The 25,540-nt window shown below is 46.6% G+C and overlaps 1 protein-coding gene across 1 annotated transcript in view; it reads right to left on the bottom strand.

Moving 5' to 3' along the window:
- Nucleotides 1-14,304: 14,304 nt before the first annotated feature.
- Nucleotides 14,305-25,540, bottom strand: part of SIAH2 (siah E3 ubiquitin protein ligase 2) — a 28,507-nt gene continuing 17,271 nt past the window's right edge. The window contains exon 2 of the mRNA XM_038748252.1: nt 14,305-15,727. Coding sequence (XP_038604180.1) covers nt 15,170-15,727 — 558 coding nt within the window. The 3' untranslated portion in view covers nt 14,305-15,169. The remainder of the gene's footprint in view (nt 15,728-25,540) is intronic.

Here is a 25,540-nt window from a genome sequence, read left to right as displayed (position 1 = left end):
GGATTTGGTGTGAAAATAAATGCCCAGAAATGCTCTGGGCATATTACCCCCTCCTCAAAAATCTCCAGTGGCTACCAATCAACCTATGCATCAGCAGAAACTCCTCACCCTCAGCTTCAAGGCTGTCCATCACCTTGCCCCCTCCTACCTCACCTCCCTTCTCTCCTTCTAGAGCCCAGCCCGCATCCTCTGCTCCTCTGCCACTAATCTCCTCACTGTGCCTCGTTCTCATCTGTCCCGCCATTGACCCCTGGCCCACGTCCTCCCCCTGGCCTGGAATGCCCTCCCTCCCCACATCTGCCAAGCTAGTGCTCTTCCTCCCTTCAAGGCCCTACTGAGAGCTCACCTCCTCCAGGAGGCCTTCCCAGACTGAGCCCCCTCCTTCCTCTCCCCCTCCTTCCCCTCTCCATCCCCCCTGCCTTACCTCCTTCCCTTCCCCACAGCACCTGTATATATGTATATATGTTTGTACATATTTATTACTCTATTATTTGTTTTACTTGTACATATTTATTCTATTTATTTTATTTTGTTAATATGTTTTGTTTTGTTCTCTGTCTCCCCCTTCTACACTGTGAGCCCACTGTTGGGTAGGGACTGTCTCTATATGTTGCCAACTTGTACTTCCCAAGTGCTTAGTACAGTGCTCTGCACACAGTAAGTGCTCATGAATGAATGAATTCTGATTTGGCACAATGAGCCAAACACTGTTGTATGCAAAAGATAATCACATAAGGCAGGTCACTGTCCCATATGATGCTCCCAGTCTAATGGGGAAAGGAGAGCAAGTAGTTAATCCCCATTTTACAGAAGAGGAAAATGACAACCCAAATGTTAAGTGATTTGCCCAAGGTCACTCAGCAGTCAAGTGGCAAGAAGATCACAGACCTGGGAGTCAGAGGACCTGAGTTCTAATGCCGGCTCCACCACTTGTCCATAAAATGGGGATTAAGACTGTGAGCCCCACGTGGGACGTGGACTGTGTTAGACCTTAGTTTGCATCTACCCCAGTGCTTAATGAAGTGTTTGCTCATGGCCTAGTGGATAGAGCACAGCTTGGGAGTCGGAAGGACCTGGGTTCTAGTCCCAGCTCCGCCACATGTCTGCTGTGTGACCTTGGGCAAGTCACATCACCTCTCTGTGCCTCAGTTACCTCATTTGTAAAATGGGGATTACAACTATGATCCCCAAGTGGGACATGGGTTGTGTCCAATCGGATTACACTGTATCTATCTCAGTGCTTAGAACAGTGCCTGGCACATAGTAAGCACTTTGTTGTTGTTGTCTTATGCTGTCGAGTTGTGTCCAACCCATAGCGACACCATGGACACATCTCTCCCAGAATGCCCCACTTCCATCTGCAATCGTTCTGGTAGTGTATCCATAGAGTTTTCTTCATAAAAATACAGAAGTGGTTTACCATTGCCTCCTTCCATGCAATAAATGAGTCTCTGCCTTTGGCTTTCTCCCATGCTGCTGCTGCCCAGCACAAGTGCGTTTACAAATACCATAAAAAACACCCCAAAAGCAATATGGTAAGCACTTAACAAGTACCATGAAAAAAAAAATATGTGGCAGAGCCAGGACTAGAATGCAACTCTCCCGAGTCCTTCTCAGGTTGCTCTTGACATGTCTGTCTCCAGGCCTCTCTCCCCAACCTATGTTCATAGATTGCGAGCCCCTTGGGGGACAAGTTTCTTATCTAATTTTCCAGCGCTTAGTACAGTGCTCTGCACCCAGTAAGAGTTTAATCAATACTATTACTACTACCCAGTTCTCTAAGGTGGAGGTCACGCTCTTGCAGAACCCCTGGATGCGGACAGCTTACACGGTAGCACTGGCCCCCAGACCGGTGCCCCCCTGCAGGTGGCTGGATGCGTCTTCTCTAGCGGCAGACGACTGCTCCTTAATTCTGCCACCACGACCTAACCAAGACAGGCAGTGAAAGCATGCAGTCTAGTCGAACCGGGTGTATAATTAGAACCTCTTACCTTTCACTTAAGAGAGATGATCAATGAATCAGTCGCCAAGGCCCGAAGTGAGCCAGTGACGCACAGACGGAGATCCTGGCTCCGGGCACCACTCAGTTTTAAACTATGGGAACTGGATAGGCAGCAGATATTTCCCTCAGCCGGGGGAAGCTTCTGTGCCATTACTCTCGTGGGCTGTTCAAGGCCTCGCGAGGAGAGGCCAAAAGGCTCATTTTGTTGTGCCTTCCCCTCCTCCCTGGCAAGGGACTATCTCTAGGGCTGGGGTCAGTTGGGGTCAGTATGGTGTAGTTTCTCCTCTCCCTGCTGGCTCCAACCTCACCCACCCTCCAGCAAGGAGCACTCCAGAGAACAGTGGATGAGGGAAGCAGGATGGAGTAGTGGATAGAGCACGGGCCCGGGAATCATAAAGTTATGAGTTCTAATCCCGGCTCTGCTCTTTGTCTTCTATTTGCGTTTGAGCAAGTCACTTCCCTTCTCTGTGGCACAGGTCCCTCATCTGTAAAGTGGGGATTAAGACTATGAGCCCCATGTGGGACAGGGACTATGTCCAACACAATTTGCTTGTATCCACCCCAGCACTTAGTACAGTGCCTGGCATATAGTTAGTGCTTAGCAAATACCACAATTGTTATTATTATTGTTATTATTATTATTATTACCTGGATGGCTGCCCAAACCAGATTAAGTCCCTTCCTCCCCGCCTCTCTGCCCATGGGGACACACTTGGGAGTGGGGGATAGTGGGGCTGTCCAGGATTCCGAGGTAATATCTTCCTAGTGACCCCCTGGAACCCCCGGACCCTTCTCTCCAGAAGACAACACCCCTCCAGGTGGCTTACCTGTATACTCTCCCAAGCACTTGGTACAGTGTCCTGCACACAGTACGTGCTCAGTAAATACCACTGATGATGATGATGGTGGTGGGCTTCAGCTACAGCATGAGGGATTTGGGCAGACTTGAAGAAGGACTGAGAAGCAGTGTGGTTCAGTGGAAAGAGCACGAGCTTGTGAGTCAGAGGTCATGGCTCAAATCCTAGCTCCGCCAATTGTCAGCTGTGTGACTTTGGGCAAGTCTCTTAACTTCTCTGTGCCTCAGTTACCTCATCTGTAAAATGGGGATTAAGACTGTGAACCTCACTTGGGATAACCTGATCACCTTGTATCCTCCCCAGCTCTTAGAACAGTGCTTTGCACATAGTAAGCACTTAACAAATGCCATCATTATTGTGACTTTGGGCAAGTTACTTAACTTCTCTGGGCCTCAGTTACCTCATCTGTAAAATGGGGATTAAGACTGTGAGCCCCACGTGGGACAACCTGGTCACCTTGTATTCCCCCCAGCGCTTAGAACAGTGCTTTGAACATAGTAAGCACTTAAAAAATGCCATCATTATTATTATTATTATTATTTCCCTTTAGTGACAGGCTTGGGCTCTGGATGTACTAAAGAAGACTGGTGAATTCTCTTGGCGATCTTTAAAAAAAGAACATACCTGTCTTATCCTCGGTCTCGGGTGGTTGCAATGTGACTGCCCAAGAGATGCAGGATGGCAAACAGCCCAGGGTCCCGCGGGTGAAACCCAAACCATCCTGGTTATTACTAGTAATAATAATGACAGTATTTGTTAAGCACTTACTATGCACCAAGAACTGTTCCAAGTACTGGGGTAGGTACAAGGTAATCAGGTTGGACACGGTCCCTGTCCCACTTGGGGCTCATAGTCTTAAGCCCCATTTTACAGATGAGCTAACTTAGGCCCAGAAGAGTGAAGCAACTTACCCAAGGTCACACAACAGACAAGTGGCAGAGCCAGGATTAGAACCCATGACCTTCTGACTCCCAGGTTCGTGCTCTATCCACTATGCCACGATGCCGAGGTCTGGGCCTGGGACTGGGCTACTTGCAGCCCACCATCCCCACAGCCTGATTTGTTCTCATCTTACCCAGGGAAAGGGAGCCCTAGTAGCTCACCCCCATTGAGGGGAATTAATGATGGCATTTATTAAGCACTTACTGTGTGCATAGCACTGTTCTAAGCACTGGGGAGGTTACAAGGTGACCAGGTTGTCCCACGGGGGGCTCACAGTCTTAGTCCCCATTTTACAGATGAGGGAACTGAGGCACAGAGAAGTTAAGTGACTTGCCCAAAGTCACACAGCTGACAAATGGCGGAGCCGGGATTCGAGCCCATGACCTCTGACTCCAAAGCAAGGGCTCTTTCCACTGAGCCATGCTACTTAATCGTTATGGACAGGGAATGTGTCTGCTAATTCTGTTGTACTGTAGTCTGTCGTCAGTCAGTCAGTCATATTTATGAAGCAGCATGACCTAATGGCAAGAGCACGAGCTTGGGAGTTAGAGGTTGTGGGTTGTAATCCCAGCTCCGCTGCTTGTCTACTGTGTGACCTTGGGCAAGTCACTTCAGAAGCAGCGTGGCTCAGTGGAAAGAGCACGGGCTTTGGAGTCAGAGGTCATGGGTTCAAATCCCAGCTCCGCCACTTGTCAGCTGTGTGACTTTGGGCAAGTCACTTAACTTATCTGGGCCTCAGTTCCCTCATCTGTAAAATAAGGATTAAGACTGTTAGCCCCCTGTGGGACAATCTGATCACCTTGTAATCTCCCCAGCGCTTAGAACAGTGCTTTGCACATAGTAATTGCTTAATAAATACCATTATTATTATTATTATTTTACCTCATTTGTAAAATGGGGATTAAGATTATGAGCCCCACGTAGGACAGGGACTGTGTCCAACCTGATTACCTTGTATCTACCCCAGTGCTTAGAACAGTGCTTAGCGCATAATAAGCGCTTAACAAATACCATTATTATTATTTATTGAGTGCTTACTTTGTGCAGGGCACAGTATCAAGCACTTGGGAGAGTAATAGAACAGAGTTGGCAGACATGTTCCCTGATCACAATGAGCTTAAAGTCTAGAGGGCGAAAACAGACAAAAATAACAATAAATAATTTATTAAGCCCACGTCCTCTTATTCATCCCCCAAGGCAGAGATGGAGAACAGTGATCTCAGGGGCTGGAGAAGAGCACTCAATCAATCCATCAGTCAATCATACTTATTGAGCTTGCTGTGTGCATAGGACTGTACTAAGTGTTTGGGAGAGTATAAGGCAGCGCAGTAATCCCCTTCTAGACTATAAGCTTGTTGTGGGTTTAGTAAAGTGCTCTGCATGCAATAAGCACTCAATAAATATAATTGACTGACTGACTGACTGACTAAACACTAGGGAGAGTATCACATAAAAGGCACATTACCACAATGATCTTACAGTCTAGAGGGGAAGACAGACATTACTATAAACAATTTCATTCATTCATTCAATCGTATTTATTGAGTGCTTACTGTGTCCAGAGCACTGTACTAAGCGCTTGGGACGTACAAGTTGGCAATATATAGAGACGGTCCCTACCCAACAATGGGCTCACAGTCTAGAAGGGGGAGACAGACAACAAAACAAAACATGTAGACAGGTGTCAAAACCGTTAGAATAAATATAATTATAGCTATATGCACATCATTAGTAAAACAGAGTAGTAAATATGTACAAATATATACAAGTGCTGTGGGGAGGGGAAGGAGGTAGGGTTGGGGGAGCGATGGGGAGGAGGAAAGGAAAAAGGGGGCTCAGTCTGGGAAGGCCTCCTGGAGGAGGTGAACTCTCAGTAGGGCTTTGAAGGGAGGAAGAGAGCTAGTTTGGTGGATTAATTAATTAATTAATAAAATTAGAAATATGTACGTAAGTGCTGTGGGGCCGGGAGGGGGGAATGAATCAAGGGAACAAGTCAGGGTGATGTGGAAGCACTTAGTACAGTGCTGCACATACTAAGTGCTCAATAAATACCACTGATCGATTGATGCCCCATGCCCCATAATCAGAGGGATGCTTGATATGGTCGCTAGACTGTGTAAGGTCCTTGAGGTCAGGAATCATGCCTACTAACCCTATTGTGCTCTCCCAAGTGCTTAAGACAGGTCTCATCCCACAGTAGGCACCTAATATATGTGGAAAGAGCCCGGGATTTGGAGTCAGAGGTCATGGGTTAAATCCACGTATATATGTATATATGTGGAAAGAGCCCAGGCTTTGGAGTCAGAGGTCATGGGTTCAAATCCATGTACATACGTGGAAAGAGCCCGGGCTTTGGAGTCAGAGGTCATGGGTTCAAAATGTATATATGTAGAAAGAGCCCGGGCTTTGGAGTCAGAGGTCATGGGTTCAAATCCATGTATATATGTGGAAAGAGCCCGGGCTTTGGAGTCAGAGGTCACAGGTTCAAATACATGTATATATGTATATATGTGGAAAGAGCCCGAGCTTTGGAGTCAGAGGTCATGGGTTCAAATCCATGTATATATGGTTGTACATATTTATTACTCTATTTATTTTACTTGTACGTATTTATTCTATTTATTTTATTTTGTTAATATGTTTTGTTTTGTTGTCTGTCTCCCCCTTCTAGACTGTGAGCCCGCTGTTGGGTAGGGACCGTCTCTGTATGTTGCCGACTTGTAATTCCCAAGCGCTTAGTACAGTGCTCTGCACACAGTAAGTGCTCAATAAATACGACTGAATGAATGAATGAACAAGTGACTGACTGGTGAACGAATTGGCTGGAAGCAGCTGAATAATGCTGCAGTTTGGTGACTGCTCAATCTATTAATCAATCAATCCATCCATCAATCCATCAATTAAGTGCACTTATTGAGCATTTACTGTGTGCAGTAAGTGCTTGGGAGAGTTGATAGATATGTTTCCCACCCACAATGAGTTTACAATTTAGAAGGGGAGACAGACACTAATATAGATAAATACAGAATTGTACTTTCTGCAGAAATGCTCTGGGCATGTCAATCCCCTCCTCAAAAATCTCCGGTGGTTGCCTGTCAATCTTTGCATGAAGGAAAAACTCCTCACTATCAGCCTCAAAGCTCTCCATCACCTTGCCCCCTCCTACCTCACCTCCCTTCTCTACTTCTACAGCTCAGCCCACACACTCCGTTCCTCTGCCGCTAACCTCCTCACTGTGCCTCGTTCTCGCCTGTCCCACCGTCGACCCCCGGCCCATGTCCTTCCCCTGGCCTGGAATGCCCTCCCTTCACACATCCGTCAAGCTAGCTCTTTTCCTCCCTTAAAAGCCCTACTGAAAACTCACCTCCTCCAGGAGGCCTTCCCAGACTGAGCCGCACTTTTCCTCTGCTCCTCCTACCCTTCCCATCACCCCTACTCCCTCCCTCTGCTCTACCTCCTTCCCTGCCCCACTGCACTTGCGTATGTTTGTACATTTTATTATTCTATTTATTAATGATGTGTACATATCTATAATTCTATTTATCTATCTTGATGCTATTGATGCCTGTCTACATGTTTTGTTGTCTCTCTCCCCCTTCTAGACAGTGAGCCTGTTGTTGGGTTGGGGTTGTCTCTATCTCATGCCAAATTGTACTTTCCAAGCGCTTAGTACAGTGCCTGCACACAGTAAGCACTCAATAAATACGATTGAATGAATGATTGAATGAATTTGTACTTGAGTGCTGTGGGGCTGAAGGAGGTGTGAATAAAGGGTGCAGATCCAAGTGTAAGGGTGATGTTGAAGAGAGTTGGGTAAGAGGAAATAATAATGATGGCATTTGTTAAGCGCTTACTATGTGCAAAGCACTGTTCTAAGCGCTGGGGGGAATAGAAGGTGATCAGGTTTCCCACGTAGTGCTCACAGTCTTAATCCCCATTTTACAGAGGAGGTCACTGAGGCATAAAAAAGTGAAGTGACTTGCCCAAAGTCACACAGTTGACAAGTGGCAGAGCTGGGATTAGAACCCATGACCTCTGACTCCCAAGCCAGGGCTCTTTCCATGGAAATGAGGGCTTAACAGGGGAGGCCCTCTTGAAAAAGATGTGCTTTTGAAGGTAGGGGGAGTGATTGTCTGTCCGATATGAAGAGGGAGGGCATTCCAGGCCAGAGGCAGGATGTGGGCGAGAGGTTGGTGGTGAGACAGACAAGATCTAGGTACAGTAAGTTGGCATTAGGACAGCAAAATGTGTGGGCTGAGTTGTAATAGGAGATCAGGGAGGTAAGGTTGAGGGGAGGTCAAGGTGATTGAGTGCTTTAAAGCCTGGGGTAAGGAGTTTCTGTTTGAGGCAGAGGTGGATGGGCAACCACTGGAGATTCTTGAAGGTGGAAAAATATGGACAGGACGGTATTGTGGAAAAAGGATCTGGGCCACAGAGTGAAGTGTGGATTGGAAGAGACAGGAGGCAGGAGGTCAACAAGGGGGCTGATTCAGTAATCAAGGTGGGTTAGGGTAAGTGGTTGGATCAGTGCAGTAGCAGTTTGGAAGGAGAGGAAAGGGCTGATTTTAGCGATGTTGTGAAGGTTGAACCGACAGGATTTGGTGACAGATTGAATATGTGGGTTGAACATGAGATGTGAGTCGAGGATAACGCCAAGGTTATGGGCATTTGAGTCAGAGAGGATGGTGATGCTGTCTACAGTGATGGGAAAGTCATGGGGAGGACAGGGTTTGGGTGGGAAGATAAGGAGTTCTGCTTTGGACTTGTTAGGTTTTAGGTGTTCGCAGTTTAACCAAGTAGAGATATCCTGAAGGCAGCCGGCAATGTGAGCCTGCAAAGAGGGGGAGAGATCAGGACTGGAGATGTAGATTTGGGAATCGTCCCCACAGAGATGGGAGTTGAAGCCATGGGATTAAATGAGTTCCCCAAGGGAGTGGGTGTAGATGGAGAATAGAAGGGGAGCCAGAACTGATCCTTGAGGGCCTCACCACAAACCCAACCTCCAGGCCCCAGTGGACCCCCTCTAACCCTCTCCAACCTGACCCAGATCATCTGACCCGGCAAGGGTGGGGCCTCGGGTGGGATGGGGGTGGGGGAGTGGTGCCAGGCCACCTGAGCTGTTAGGAAACCAGCTTAACATCAGGGGACATCGGGGTCAGGTGGACGAAACCTGCCAACCACTGTGGCACCAGTGGAACAAACTGGGGGTGACTCAAAGGACTTCCAGCTACTAGACCTGTGAGTTGTGAAATCTTAAGGATAATTTGAGATAAGCTCTGCTTTTCCGTTGGTTTATGGGTGAACTGGCCACTCATCTACTGCTTGGGCTCTCTGAATGCAAAGCCGACCTCTGGCTGACGTGACTGTAGGAGGAAAAGGGCCACAGACCTAGGGAAAAAGGGGTGACACGGTGGTGTCACCCTTTGAGACTGTGAGCCCACTGTTGGGTAGGGACTGTCTCCATATGTTGCCAATTTGTACTTCCCAAGCGCTTAGTACAGTGCTCTGCACACAGTAAGCGCTCAATAAATACGATTGATGATGATGATGATGATGGTGTTGGAGACAGAGAGTCTCGGGCACTTTGTCACCTGTCCAAGCTGGGCCTCAGCCACTCGAGGAGGCAGAGTGAGTGGGGCAACAGGCAGAGAGGGAAAGGCCTGGGGGCAGGGGGTCAATCTGATTCACTCAATCATATTTATTGAGCGGCAATTGTGTGCAGAGCACTGTCACTAAGCCCTTGGAAAGTACAATTTGGCAATAGAGACAATCCCTGCCCACACTGGGCTTACGGTCTAGAAGCCGCAGCATGGCTCTGTGGAAAGAGCACGGGCTTGGGAGTCAGAGGTCATGGGTTCTAATCCCGGCTCTGCCACTTATCAGCTGTGTGACTTTGGGCAAGTCACTTAACTTCTCTGGGCCTCAGTCACCTCATCTGGAAAATGGGGATTAAGACTGTGAGCCCAGTGTGAGACAACATGATTACCTTGCATCTCCCCCAGCACTTAGAACAGTGCTTTGGAAATAGTAAGCGCTTAACAAATACCAAAATTATTCTTATTATTAGAAGGGGGGAGACAGACATCAAAACAAGTAAACTGATGAAATCAAGAGCAAGGGGCCCAAGGCCAACCTACTGGAATGAGTCCCCCCCAAATATCTCCAACCTAGGATATACTTGGGGTGTCTCAGCCAGCTACAGGAGTATGGGATCCAATGGGAAAGGGTAGGGTGAGCCTGTGTCATGGCGCCTCCTAGTGGCAGCTCCTTGCACAATGGCATTCCATGAATGGAATTTATTAAATGCTTTTTTAAAATAGTATTTGTTCACTGCTTACTTTGTGCCAGCCACTGTACTAAGCTCTGGGGTAGATACAAGCTAATCAGGTTGGACACAGTTCATGACCCAGGTAGGATTTATAGTCTTAATCCCCGTTTTACAGTTGAGGTAACTGAGGCACAGAGAAGTTAAGTGACTTGCCCAAGGTCATGCAGCGGACATGGCGGAGCCACGGTGTGCAGAGCACTCTACTAAGTGCTTGGGAGAGTAAAATACAACAGAACTGATAGACATTTTCCCTGCCCACAATGAGCTTACACTGTAGAGGGGGAGACAGACATTAATATAATTTTTTATATATTTTATCTTATATATAATGTATGGATATGTACATAACTGCGGTAGGGCTGAGGGTGGGGCTCATATCAAATGTTCAAAGATCACAGATCCAAATGCTTAGATGACGCAGAAGGGAGAGAGAAAAGGGGACTTAATCTGGGAAGAGCACTTGGAGATGTGTCCTTAATAAGGCTGACACATATGGAGTCTCCATATATGTCCACTTGATTCATTCATTCGTATTAACTGAGCACCTTCTGTGTTCAGAGCACTGTACTAAGCACTGCTGTGTGACCTTGGGCAAGTCACTTAACTTCTCTGTGCCTGTTACCTCATCTGTAAAATGGGGATTGAGACTGTGAGCCCCACATGGGACAAGGGACTGTTTCCAACCCAATTTGCTTGTTTGTATCCACCCCAGCGCTTAGTACAGTGTCTGGCACATAGTAAGCACTTAACAAATGCCATTATTATTATGGAGAGAGAGGGAGTTTCAGGCCAGAGGGAGGATGCAGGAAAGTTGGTTGATAGATGGAATTGGGGCCTGAAGGAGCACAGACCTGGGAGTTGAAGGACCTGAGCTTTCGTCCCGACTCTGCTACACTCCTAGGTGACCTTGGGCAAGTCACTTAACTATACTGTGTCTCAGTATCCTCATCTTGAAAATGGGAATTAAGTACCTGTTCTCCCTCCTACTTAGAGAAGCAGCATGGCTCAGTGGAAAGAGCACGGGCTTGGAAGCCGGAGGTCATGGGTTCTAATCCTGGCTCCGCCACTTATTGGCTGCATGACTTTGGGCAAGTCACTTAACTTCTCTGTGCCTCAGTTACCTCATCTGTAAAATGGGGATTAAGATTGCGAGCCCCACGTGGGACAACTTGATCACCTTGTATCCCCCCAGCACTTAGAACAGTGCTGTGCATATAGTAAGCACTTAACAAATACCATCACTATTATTAGACTGCAAATCCTATGTTGGACAGGGACTATGCTCAATCTGATTATCTTGCATCTAGCCCGGCACCTAGCAGTGCTTAGCACCTAGTAAGTGCTTAACAAATGATACAATTATTATGCTGATTGTTATTATTTCCTATTTTGTTATTTGTTATTATTTCCTATGTTACCGGTGGTAACAGTGCATCCTGATAGCCACATGGGTTTCAGGAGAGGTGACGCCAGAAGTGGTGGGCATGGTAGGGCTGGAGTGCGTGCCCAGTACAGGCACCATTCTTTGGACCCCTCCGGAGGTCCCTGAGAGAACAGCCACGGGATCCCGAGTGGTCACCCAGGTTTCAGGAGGAAGCCCCCCCACCCCAGCAAACACCAGTGGCTGCATTGCTTCCACAGCTCCTGCTTCCTGTCCCCAGGCAGTGCCCAAGAAACCATGACCCCAGTTTTGGGTACCCATCTGTCTGACTGGGCAATCACTCATGGTCCTTCTAGCCCTTTGATTCTGCGCTCATTCTTAGCGAGTGTGATATTAACTCATACTGAGAACCCTAAGCTCAGGCAAGATGAAGAGGGGAGGATAAGAAGATAAAAATCTATTTTTCAAATATTGAAATTTATACTAATAATTCATTTGGAATTTGGTGGAGCGGCTTCATAGAAAAATGTACAACTTCTGGAGGGTTTCACTTTTAAAATGGAGATGTACAGGTTAAGTTTCTTTTAGTGGAAACTTGGGTAACAGGAACGTTACGAAACTCAGCCAAGAGATCAGGATAGGGAGTTAAAGGTCAGTAAGCCAAGAGACAGATTTTGAGTCAGATGATGAGTAGGGGGCCAGTGGTGTTACTTTCTGTTATGTTCTAACCCTGGGGATTTAAGTTTACACATAAGTGAGGGGTTTCATTTGGGAAGGAGACCCACCAGCTAGCTACCTTTTGAAGGGTGAAATTCCAATATCATTATTATCATATTTCATAAGTAGTAATAAGAATAATAACAGTAATAGTATTTGTTAAGCTCTTTCTATGTGCCAGGCACTGTACTAAGTTCTGGGGGGGATACAAGCAAATCGAGTTGGACACAGTCCCTGTCCCATGTGGGGCTCACAGTCTCAATTCCCATTTTACAGATGAGGTAACTGAGGCACAGAGAAGTGAAGTGACTTGCACAAGGTTACACAGCAGGCAAGTGGCGGAGCCGGGATTAGAACCCATAACCTTCCAACTTCCAGGTTCGTGCTTTATCCACTATGCCATGTCAAGCACTGTTCCAAGAACTGGGGTAGGTACAAGTTAATCAGGTCTGACACAGTTCCTGTCCCAAATGGTGTTCATAGTTCAAATAGGAGGAAGATCAGGCATTGAATCCCCATTTGACAGATGAGGAAACTGAGGCACAGAGAAGTTAAATGATTTGCCCAAGACCACAGAGCAGGCAACTGGCAGAGCTGGGATTAGAACCCAAATTCTCTGATTTCTAGGATTGTGATTTTTCCACTATACCATGATTCATATCACTATATCAATCAATGGTAATTACTGAGTACTTACTGTTTGCAGAGCACCATACCAAGTAAGCTTATCATTCGGGTTCATAGGTTTAGACGTTTCCCTGACCTTTGATTTAGTTTCAGTTGACATCAGTTCTGACTGGGTGGGATTGTCCATTTTCTGAAAGCCAGGCTGCCCTTTCTACCCAGTAAAAGTTTTATCTTGGGGATGCTCATACGTCTTCTGTCTCCTTTCAGGCTGGTTGACTCCATTGCAATATGGGAACCAGTATGGGATAGGGGAAGGGGAAGAAGCCTGGGAGCTATAGGACCTGGGTTTTAATCCTTGGTCTGCCACTTGTCTGCTGTGTGACCTTGAGCAAGTCAATTCACTTCTCTGGGTATGTTTCCTCAACTGCAAAATAATAATAGTAATAATGATGGTATTTGTTACGCACTTACTATGTGCCAATCACAGTTCTAAGCACTGGGGGAGATATAAGGTAATCAGGTTGTCCCATGTGGGGCTCACAGTCTTAATCACCATTTTAAAGATGAGGTAACTGAGGCTCAGAGAAGTTAAGTGACTTGCCCAAAGTCACACAACTGACAAGTGGTGGAGCTGGGATTAGAACCCACAACCTCTCACTCCCAAACCTGTGCTCTTTCCACTGAGCCATTCAATACCTGTTCTACCTCCTATTTAGACTGTGAGTCCCATGTGGAACCAGGGACTGTGTATGACTCTATTAACCCCACTCCTTAGAACGGTACCTAATAAGTGCTTAAGACATACCAGAAAAAAGAAAATGAGTGGAGTTTTAACTGGCTAAATTGTGATGTGAGGTCAAATACTGTATTTCCATTATCAATCGATCAATGGTATTTATTGAGCACTTACTGTGTATTAAACACTTGGGAGAGTACAATACATACAGCAGAGTTGGTAGACCTGTTCCCTGTCTGTTTATTCCTGTCTGTTTATTCTAGTCGGCCAGCAAATTTCTTCACTGCCAATACATTTACCACAAAAACTGCAAGAGTGCCAAAGCAGCTTCCATTTAGCATCACCTTTAACTACCTGTGATCCTTCAGCTAGTTCTGGGCCTTAATAGTGGTAAGAATTCAGCAACAGATCATTTCCCTCTGCACTCTGATTTGCATCATGCAAACTGAGGTTGCTCCCCAGCTTGGGTGTTGAAAGGGCCCGAATGGCGCTTTAAGCAAGTCTCTTCTGCCAGAATGAAAAGGAAAGAACCCAGTTCAAAATAGCATGGACTTGGGTTCCTGGGATCAGGGACTCTCTCCCCAGTTCTGCAGACTTGGTGGGTCCCTCAAGACCCCAATTTTTCTCTTAGTTGCACACCAGTTTGCCCGAGTCAAGGAAACAGGGATTACCCAGGGTGATCAATGATCAGTACTGAAAAATAACCATCCAACATGCTTTTTGCAAAATATTTATTAGAAAACTAAAGTGAATATGGCAACAAAACTTACATAGCAAGAACAGGACATTGGCCATAAAGCTTTTTCCACTATATTAATCTTTGACAATATCGATAGTCAAGTATGTCTCCAGGGGAAGCCACATGTAAACAACCCGCCTAACCTAGCATATGATCAGATTTCAACCGCTGGAGAACTCTGTTGGACATACACCTCTTGCTCTCCTAGCCGCCTCATTGCCCACCTCACAGAAAGGTGACCCTGTTGATTTTCATTGGTTAAGTGGCTCAGAACAGGAGAGGATTCTCATCAAAGAACCCAGAGGGCCTCAGCACAGAGATCTGGCCCCTTCTGTAAAACTTCTAAATTGCAGCAGTCCCCTCCACCCCTCTCTTCTCAACCAGCTTGGTTTTGAACAAAATAAAGCCCTAGGCCTCCACTGACAATGATGCAAGTTGCCACGGGAGTCAGGGAGGAGATGGGAGACCCCTCTCCCTTCCCACACTGGCCCCTGCTGGTTCACGCTCTCAGAGGTTCTTGCGGGGGTCTCCTCTAGTCCAGGCCTCAGGCTCTGACAGAGGTGGACAGCTGCCCCAGAAGCCGGAGACTTTAAGGGAAGGTTAGACAAACTCCCGTCACACCGTTACCAGGCCAAAAACCCTCATCCTCATGCCGCCAGAGAGGCTTGACTTGTTGACCAAATCAAAGAGGGGAACGGACCATCAGGAAACGTCGGCTAATAACGGATTCCGACAGGTGAAGGCCTAGTTGGGCCCTGCTGCATTTCTAAAAAACGCATAATAAAGGGCAAGAAGAGCTAGGCCCTGAGAACCCTTGGGCTGCTTCCCTCCACAGGCGCTTCACGGGCAGCAGGTGGAAATGGTCACGTTGATCCCCAGGTTGCCGTTATCCGCAAAGAGGTGGGCTATGGCTGTATCAAAGACGAGGCAGTCACTGTTCATGATGGCAGAGGCCACGCCATCGTGAATGGAACGGGGCGTGGCCTCCCAAGTCAGCCGCCGCCGGTTCCCATTCAGCTCGAGCCTGTAGGCAAAGTTCTCAGCCTGCTTGCGGGTGCCGATGAGCAGCACGATGGCAAAGAACTGCTGGTGGCCCTCGTACTTCTCTTGCTTCTCCAAAACCAGCATGAAATGGTGGCCGAAGCAGGACTGCATCATCACCCAGTCGACCGCACCCGGCAGGTTAATGTCCGTGGCCAGGAAGACGATGTCTTCTCCCTGAAGGGTGGTGATGCTCTTATGGGCGTGCATGAGGTGGGACATGACGGCTTCCAGGGATCCCTGCCACTTGCAGGAGGCACCGGGGCATGGGCAAGAGTAGGGGCGGTATTCACATATGTCTTCGTGGTCCGGCTTTTCCGTGTGGTGAAGAGTCAAGGAGCAGCCTGTGGTGGCATACTGGAAGGAGACAGAGGCTTGGGTACATGCGCGCACGCACACACACCCCCCCCCCCCCCCCAAAAAACCACCAAAAATGTTACGGCACTCAGGCTCCCTAGGCATCTGTCTGGGCACTGCACTCTAGTTCTGGCTTGGGGACCCTTGATTTCAGGGCATTTCTTTGCCAGATCCCATTTCCAATTCCTGCATGTCCTTCCCTCAGGTTTTCAGGGAGGTTCCTACCACAATGCGGAGATAGGTCCCCTGGGGAGGGATGATGTAAAGAAAGAAGGGGACTGAAAATGTAAGGGTCTCCTAGCAAACCTCGTTCTGGGCAGGGAATATGTCTGTACATTGTTGTACTCTCCCAAGTGCTTAGTACAGTGCTCTGCACACAGTAAGCGCTTAATAAATACAATTGAATGAATGAATGAACAGCTGTCCTGGGCATGAGATGAGAAGATGGGGGCCAGAGTGGGATGAAGGGTTTCAAGGATATAGGAGGGAATAGAAAGCATCCTCCAGTATCTCAACCCCAGGGTTTCGCCCCATTTTAGAAAATGTATTCCCAACGTCTCAATGTTTACTCCAATGTGCCTCCCCCGGCCCCAGCCACTTCAGCTCTGCTCTCCTCAGCTGCTCACGTAGGGCTGAACTAGCTGGAACCAAAGGAGCGGGTGAGGAGAGGAAACTGTTCCGACTGTGGCCATATCACCATAGTCCATGCTTCTGGGGCTGCTTCTTGCGGAGCTCCTGGCAGGGGCATGAAATCTGGGACGTCAGCAACAGTAGAGAGAGGAGGGGAAGTATCTCATCTCACCTGCTCTACTTCTTGCTGGGCTTCCCCAGAGTTCTCAGCTTGTTGGACAGCCCAGGAAGAAGCAGCCGCAACAGAACTGTCTCCCCACCTTTTCAAAGTTCCCTCAGGAGGCTTTTGCAGCCCTGGTTGAAAACCTCTGCCTTAATGGGCAAAAATTACCCACAATTCTTCACCAACAGAAACATTAAACCCTTCTGCTACCTCCAAGCCTTGAGTAACAAGGAAAAAAGAATTTGTACTTGGGTGAATCTCTGGCACAGGAATAAGCTGTATGAATACATTTTGGTCTATAAAAAGAAAAGTGTCCCTCTCTCAACAATCAACTATCTCGGAGGAACTAATATTTTATACCGAGAAGATTTCCTACCTTTCATTCAATCGTATTTATTGAGTGCTTACTGTGTGCAGAGCACTGTACTAAGCGCTTGGGAAGTACAAGTTGGCAACATATAGAGACAGTCTCTACCCAACAACGGGCTCACAGTCTAGAAGGGGGAGACAGACAACAAAACAAAACATATAGACAGGTGTCAAAACCGTCAGAATAAATAGAATTATATGCACATCATTAATGAGAAGCAGCGTGGCTCAGTGGAAAGAGCATGGGCTTGGGGGCCAGAGGTCATGGGTTCTAATCCCTGCTCTGCCACTTGTCAGCTGTGTGATTTTGGGCAAGTCACTTAACTTCTCTGGGCCTCAGTTACCTCATCTGTAAAATGGGGATTAAAACTGTGAGACCCACGTGGGACAACCTGATCACCTTGTATCCCCCATAGCGCTTAGAACAGTGCTTTGCACATAGTAAGTGCTTAACAAATTACATTAGAATTATATGCACATCATTAATAAAATAGAGTAGTAAATATGTACAAGAGAAATAGAGTAATAATTCTGTACAAACATATATACAGGTGCTGTGGGAAGGGGAAGGAGGTAGGGTGGGGTGGATGGGGAGAAGGAGGGGAATAAGGGGGCTCAGTCTGGGAAGGCCTCTTGGAGGAGGTGAGCTCTCAGTAGGGCTCTGAAGGGAGGAAGAGAGCTAGTTTGGCAGATGTATGGAGGGAGGGCATTCCAGACCAGGGGAAGGACATGGGCATGGGGTTGACGGCGGGACAGGTAAGAATGAGGCACAGTAAGGAGGTTAGCAGGAGGAGTGGAGGGTGCGGGCTGGGCTGCAGAAGGAGAGAAGGGAGGTGAGGTAGGAGGGGGCGAGGTGATGGAGAGCCTTGAAGCCGAGAGTGAGGAAGTTTTGCTTGATGTGTAGGTTGACTGGTAGCCACTGGAGATTTTTGAGGAGGGTAGTGACACGCCCAGAGCGTTTCTGTACAAAGATAATCCAGGCAGCAGAGTGAAGTATAGACTGAAGCGGGGAGAGACAGGAGGATGGGAGATCAGAAAGGAGGCTATCAATCCAGTTGGGATCAGATGAGAGACTGAAGCAGCAAGGTAGCGGTTTGGATGGAGAGGAAAGGGTGGATCTTGGAGATGTGGAGGTGAGACCGACCGGTTTTGGTGACGGATTGGATGTGTGGGGTGAATGAGAGAGCGGAGTCGAGGATGACACCAAGGTTGCAGGCTTATGAGACGGGAAGGATGCTAGTGCCATCTACAGTGATGGGAAAGTCAGGGAGAGGGCAGAATTTGGGAGGGAAGATACGGAGTTCAGTCTTGCACATATTGAGTCATGAGAGTTGTCTCCCCTTCACCCCACTAAACCACCTGACTGCAAGCTTTTTCGGAAGTTTCCAGTTTCTGAAAACTGGGGCTTGAAAGTCCCAGCATGCCGATGCTGAAACAGGATTCCGAAGTTGAGGTGCAGCCCTCAGAATACAGGACCTTCTGTGGCCAGGGAGAGGCAGAGGGCAGTGTACGTACGTATGTATGTACGCACGTACATACACACACAGTTTTGGCAAGGGGAAGGTCGGGGATTGGAGGGTACTTTTCCAAACCCAAACCCAGTTTTACACTTCTTCAGGCCAAGGTCAAAACCATAAGGCGATTGGGGATGAGCCCACAGAACTACAGATTATCTGGCTGAACCAAGAATTCCTCTGTGATTTTTCAACCTAAAGATATTTACCTGTCCTCAATAGGAGCAGCCACTTGGACAAGAGGAGCCTTGGAAATATACTCAAAACAAAAAAAAAGAAGGAAGAAAACCACATGATGGAGACCCAAGATATTTCTGACTACAATATCTGCCAGAGTCTGACTTCTGTAATGCGGGGAGGAATCAGGCTCCCTTTTTAAGAGTCACCAATTTGGAGACTCAGAACAGGAAACCCCCAAAGTTACGCAAATAGAAAAGTGATTACAAGGCCTGAGTTAGTTCCGAGGCTACTAAAAATGGTCATGTGGATGTGGCTGAAAATACCTCGGTGGGGCTGTTTTTGCATGCCTTCCCCAGCCAAGCCCAACCTAAGTGCCCTTCTGACAAAGCATGACTCTTCTTCCTTCAGAAATTCTGAGCACCTCATCTGTAAAATGTGGATTCAATACCTGTTCTCCCTTCCACTTAGACTGTGAGCCCCATGTCGGACAGATCTGATTATTTTGTAACTATTCCAGTACTTCACACAGTGCTTGGTGCAAGAGTAAACATTTACCAAATAACACAGTTATTATGAACACAGTAGCCACCTATGGTCTGGTTTAGACTGTAAGCTCCTTGTGGGCAGAAAATGTGTCTATCAATTCTGTTATATTGTAGTCTCCCAAGCGCTTAGTACACTGCTCTGCATATGTTAAGCACTCAATAAATGCAACTGATTGATTTATCAACCCAATGGATGGGGCTAAATTTCACTTAGAGGCTCATGATCTTCAGTAAATTGCCATTTTTTTCTAAAAGAACATTATGAAGAAATGAAGTGATTCCTCTGCCCTGCTCCATAAATCTTAACTCTACCACAGACTCTGAATTTCCTCCTCAACCAGCCCACTGCCTCCCACCGTGGAACTCTCCCTGCTTGGAAGTCTTGGGATTCACAAACTATAGGTTCATTAATTCATCAACTGATCACTTAATCGATCAATGGCATTTATTGAACATTTACAAAGTGCAAAGCACTGTACCAAGGACTTTGGATGAGTACAATTCAATAGCTTTGGGGAACGTCCTCCCTCCTCAAATCTGCCAATCACTCTTCCCCACTTCAAAGCCATACTGAAGGCTCACCTCCTCCAAGAGGCCTTCCCAGACTAAACCACCTTTTTCCTCAGCTCCCCCCACCTACCGCGTCATCTCAACTCACTCCCTTTGCTCTCCACCCCCGGCCCACAGCACTTATGTATATATGTATATATCTATAATTCTTTTTATATTGATGACTGTTTACTTGTTTTGATGTGTATACAGCTATAATTGTACTTATTTATATTGATGCCTGTTTACTTGTTTTGATGTCTGTATTCCCCCTTCTAGACTGGAAGCCCGGTGTGGGCAGGGATTGTTTCTGTTGTGGAATTGTACTTTCCAAGCACCTAGTACAGTGCTCTGCGCACAGTAAGCGCTCAGTAAATATGATTGAGTGAATGAATAATAATAATAACGATGGCATGTGTTAAGCGCTTACTATGTGCAAAGCACTGTTCTAAGCACTGGAGAGGATACAAGGTGATCAGGTTGTTCCACGTGGGGCTTGCAGTCTTAATCCCCATTTTACAGATGAGGTAACTGAGGCACAGAGAAGTTAAGTGACTTGCCCAAAGTCACACAGCTGACAACTGTGGGAGCGGGGATTTGAACCCATGACCTCTGACTCCCAAGCCTGTGCCCTCAAGGAGCTTACAGTCTAGTGGAGGAAACAGGTATTACAATAAATTTCTGAGTGGAAAAATGGCAGAGTATTAGGATATGTACATAAATGCTGTGAGCCTTAAGGTGAGATATCAAAGTATTTAGAGGGCACAGACCCAAGTGCATAGATGACGCAGAAGTGACGGAGACTAGGATGGGGAGATGAGAGGTTAATCAGGGAAGGCTTCTTGGAAAAGAAATTATTTTAGTAGGGCTTTGAAGATAGGGAGAGTGGTAATCTATCTGATATGAAGGAGGAGGGAGTTCCAGACAGGATGGTATAGGCAAGAGAAGCAGCGTGGCTCCATGGAAAGAGCACGGGCTTTGGAGTCAGAGGTCAGGGGTTCAAATCCCAGCTCCACCAGTTGTCAGCTGTGTGACTTTGGGCAAGTCACTTAACTTCTCTGTGCCTCAGTTACCTCATCTGTAAAATGGGGATTAAAACTGTGAGCCCCCCGTGGGACAACCTGATCACCTTGTAACCTCCTCAGTGCTTAAAGCAGTGCTTTGCACAAAGTAAGCGCTTAATAAATGCCATTATTATTATCATTATTATTATTAAGAATCAACAGCGAGAGGGACGAGATCAAGGCACAGTAACTAAGTTGGTGTTAAAGCAGAAGTGTACAGGCTGGGTTGCTGTGCGCGAGGAGGGAGGTCCAGGAGGAGGAGGACAGCTGACGGAGCTGATGTTTTAAGGAGTTTCTGTTTGATGTGGAGATGGGTGGGCAACCACTTGAGGTTTTGAGCAGTAGGGAAGATGTGCACAGAATGATTTTTTAGAAAAATGTCCCAGGTAGCGGAGTGAAGTATGGACTGGAGGGAGGAGAGACACCGTGGCTCAGTGGAAAGAGCCCGGGCTTTGGAGTCAGAGGTCAAGGGTTCAAATCCCGGCTCCGCCAAATTTCAGCTGTCTGACTTTGGGCAAGTCACTTAACTTCTCTGGGCCTCAGTTACCTCATCTGTAAAATGGGGATTGAAACTGTGAGCCCCCCGTGGGACAACCTGATCACCTTGTAACCTCCCCAGTGCTTAGAATAGTGCTTTGCACATAGTAAGCACTCAACAAATACCATCATCATTATTATTATTACAAGACAGGAGGCAGGGAGGAAGACAAGAAGACTGATACAGTAGTTGAAGTAGGCTGTGACAAGTGCTAGGACCAGTATGGTGGCAGTTTGGGTGGAGAGGAAGTAGTGGATTCTAACGATGATGTGAAGAAGGAAGTGATAGAATTTGGTGACAGAAAGACTAGGTGGGTTGAATGAAAGAGACGAGTCGAGGATAATGCACATCATCTAAAGATGATGTGAAGAAGGAAGTGATAGAATTTGGTGACAGACAGCCTAGGTGGGTTGAATGAAAGAGACGGGTCAAGGATAATGCCAAGGTTACAGAAGCAGAAGTGGCGATGGTAATGATGGTATTTGTTAAGCGCTTACTATGTGCCAAACACTGTTCTAAAATGAAGGGACCTTAACCCCAAGTAGCCCAGTCCCACCATAGCATCAGAGCTTATCGGGCTCCACCACTTGCCGGCTTTGTGACTTTGGGCAAATCTTTTCTGTGCCTCAGTTTCCTCCTCTGTAAAGTGGGGACTCAATACCTGTTTTCCATTCCCTTTAGACTATGGGGGACAGGGGCTGTTTGACATGATTATCTTGTAACCATTCCAGTAACGATGATGATGATAATAATAAAAATAGAAACAATAACTGTGGTACTTAAGCACTTATTTTGTGCCAAGCATTGCACTAAGCACTGGGGTAGATGCAAGGTCATCAGGTTGGACATGGGGCTCAGAGTCTAAGTAGGAGGGGGAACAGGACTGAATCCCCATTTTACAGATTAGGTAACTGAGGCACAGAAAAAATAAGTGACATGCCCAAGGTCACAAGCAGACAAGTGGCAGAGCTAGAATTAGAACGCAGGTCCTCCGACTCTTGGGCCCATGCTTTTCCTATTAGGTCACACTGCTTTCCTAAACAAAGCCTAAACACTTGACTCTTCTGCAACTGCACATGCTCATTATCAACCTGTTCCACCAAATTTTTGGGAAAAATCTTGGAGTAGTTGCAATTGATGTATTTTTCTTTCTAGTCCAGATGGTTTGCACAGTGCTCGATGCCTAGTAAGTACTTAACATATTACACAATTATTATTATTATCATCATCCAAGGACTGAAGGGAAAAAGGCCGGTGGGCCTACTGATGGCCAAAGCACCAGAGTAGGAAGTGCTAAGCAGATAGTTTGTGAACTATGTTCAGGTTCCAGGTTATTCATTTGTTCATTCATTCATTCATTCAATTGTATTTACTGAGAGCTTATTGTGTGCAAAACACTGTACTAAAAGCTTGGGAGCATACAATATAACAACAGACACATTCTTAGGTTACTAAGTCTCAGAAAAGTAGGACTCATCCTCAGAAAGGTATCAAGAACCTTGGCGGACCAGAACCAACTCTGTCATTTGTCTGCTGTGTGACCTTGGGCAAGTCACTTCACTACTCTGGGCCTCAGTTTCCTCATCTGTAAAATGAGGATTAAGACTGTGAGCCCCATGTGGGACAGGGACTGTTCAACCCAATTTGCTTGTATCTACCCCCAGTGCTTAGTACAGTGTCTGGCACATAGTAAGCAAATACCAGAGGACCCGCCCTGCTGCTCTCAAAGCTGCATTCCTGCATTGCTAATGAAGGCAGGAAACAGACAAGTGAGTGGAATGTGAAGGTGTTTTGAAACAATAAAGAGGCTGTGAAAATAGCCAGAAAAGGGTTGATTCTGGGGAGGAGACAGATGTCACCAAAAGCCATTCAGAAGCTGGAGAAGAGGACACCCAGTGAGGGGTGGGGCCCTCATCATCACTGTCATCCTCAATGGCACTTATTGAGTGCTTTCTGTGTGCAGAGCACTGTACAAAGTGCTTGGGAGAATACACTACAACAGAGTTGGCAGACTCTAGGAGGAGACAGACATGAACATAAATAATGTATAACATACAATTAAAAGATATATGAGGGGTTGCGGTTGGGCCAAATATCAAATGCCCAAAGATCATAGATCCAAGTGCAAGATTCAAGGGCTCCCATTGGTCTGGGGGTCAGTTTGGGACCTGGGAGGGACTTAAAAAGGGCAGGTGAAGTTACCACTGCACTGGCTCAACCTTTCTCTCTCTCATTCCTTGGCCTAAAGGACATTTGCCCTTGGGACAATTGGGACAATCTGTCCTACTCTGAAACAGCTTGGTGGTGGGATTATAATAGCCAGGAAAGACCTACAGGGCTTGGGTGCAAGTTTCAGGGCCAGAGCAGAGTGTGCTTTCGGATGCATCTGTTTTATGGGTTTCCGTTTACTTGGATTCATTCATTCAATTGTATTTACTGAGCGCTCACTGTGTGCAGAGCACTGTATTAAGCACTTGGGAAGTACAAATCAGCAACATATAGAGACAGTCCCTACCTAAGGGCTCACAGCCCAGAAGGGGGAGACAGACCAAAAAAACCCAAACAAACAAGTAGAAAGGTGCCAATACCAACAGAATAAATAGAATAATAGCTATATACACATCATTAATAAAATAAATAGAGTAATAAATATGTAAAAATATACACAAGTGCTGTGGGGAGGGGGGGAGCGGAAGGGGGATGGGGAGGGGAGGAGGAGAGGAAAAAGCGGGGGCTCAGTCTGGAAAGGCCTCCTGGAGAAGTGATTATTGATCAAAGTATTCATTCATTCAATCGTATTTATTGAGCGCTTACTCTGCAGAGCACTGTACTAAGCGCTTGGAAAGTACAATTCGGCAACAAATAGAGACAATCCCTACACTACTCAGTGCTTACTGTGGGCGAAGCACTGTAATAATCAGTACTGTAATTTCCCAGGCACTTAGTAAAGTGCTCTGCACACAGCAAGAGCTAAAATTAAATACAATTGAATGAATGAATGAATGCATCATCAGTGGTAACTTACTAAGTGCTTAGGAGAGTATAATACAACAGAGTCAATCTCTGCTTGTTGTGGGCAGGGAATGGTGTTTGTTTATTTTTATATTGTACTCTCCCAAGCATACAGTGTTTTGCCTAGAGTAAGTGCTCAATAAATACAAATGAATAAATGAGTAGACACATTCCCTGTCCAAGGATTGGGGTGAAGTTGGATATAATTCAACCCAGTGTGCCTTCCAGACATGATCCTGTTCTGGAGATTTGTTCACTCACAACTTTAGGCCGATATAAAAACAAACAGCAGGCCCATGGCCCAGGGGGTTGGTCTGGCTGGTAAATTCTTCACCTTGAGCTGTGTATCTCTTAGCTGAGATTAGCCTGGAAACCTTCCCACTGGTCCAGGGGGGTGCCCCAGAACCTGTAGGCAGAATATGATGATTTAGTTTTTCTCAGTGCTTTTTCCCAGTTGAGGCTGTTTCCCCAGTGTTTTACCCCTTTCAGAGTGATCTGGTGGTTTAGCTTCTGCTTCTGACTGAGGCTTTTCCACCTAGCTGGGTAAGGCACAGGTAAGATCCATGAAGTACCTGGGCTGTTTACATGTTTAGGACCCAAACACAAATGGAACGATTAAAGTTCCGGACTGAATGAATGGTCAGAGGGTTGCATCTGAAACAAAGGATTGCATTTAAAGCTACTTAAATAGCAAAACAAACAAACAAAAGACAAACCTCCTCCCCACCCCCCCAACCCTACCTCCTCCCCCTTCCCACAGCAACTGTATATGTTTGTACAGATTTATTACTCTATTTTTTACTTGTACATATTTACTATTCTATTTTTGTTAGTGATGTACATTTAGCTTTAATTCTATTTGTTCTAACGACTTGACATTTGTCCACATGTTTTGTTTTATTGTCTGTCTCCTTCTAGACTGTGAGCCTGTTATTGGGTAGGGAACATCTCTATATGTTGCCAACTTGTACTTCCCAAGCGCTTAGTACAGTGCTCTGCACACATTAAGCGCTCAATAAATACAATTGAATGAATGTGTCCTCAGCGTCGCTATGGGTCGGAGACGACTCGACGGCATAAAAAAAAATAATCAGTGGTATCTATTGAGCACTTAGTCTGTGCTGAGCAAGGTACTAAGCACTGGGCAGAGGACACAAGTGTTAGTAGACATGATCCCTCTTCCACCTCCCACCCTCTAACTGTGGGAGCCTCTCAAGGTTTGGCTCTGAGTCCCCTCCTATTCTCCTTG

The sequence above is a fragment of the Tachyglossus aculeatus genome, chromosome 1 (assembly GCF_015852505.1).
Source record: "Tachyglossus aculeatus isolate mTacAcu1 chromosome 1, mTacAcu1.pri, whole genome shotgun sequence".
Taxonomy (NCBI): domain Eukaryota; kingdom Metazoa; phylum Chordata; class Mammalia; order Monotremata; family Tachyglossidae; genus Tachyglossus; species Tachyglossus aculeatus.
This window is presented reverse-complemented; position numbering and strand designations above follow the sequence as displayed.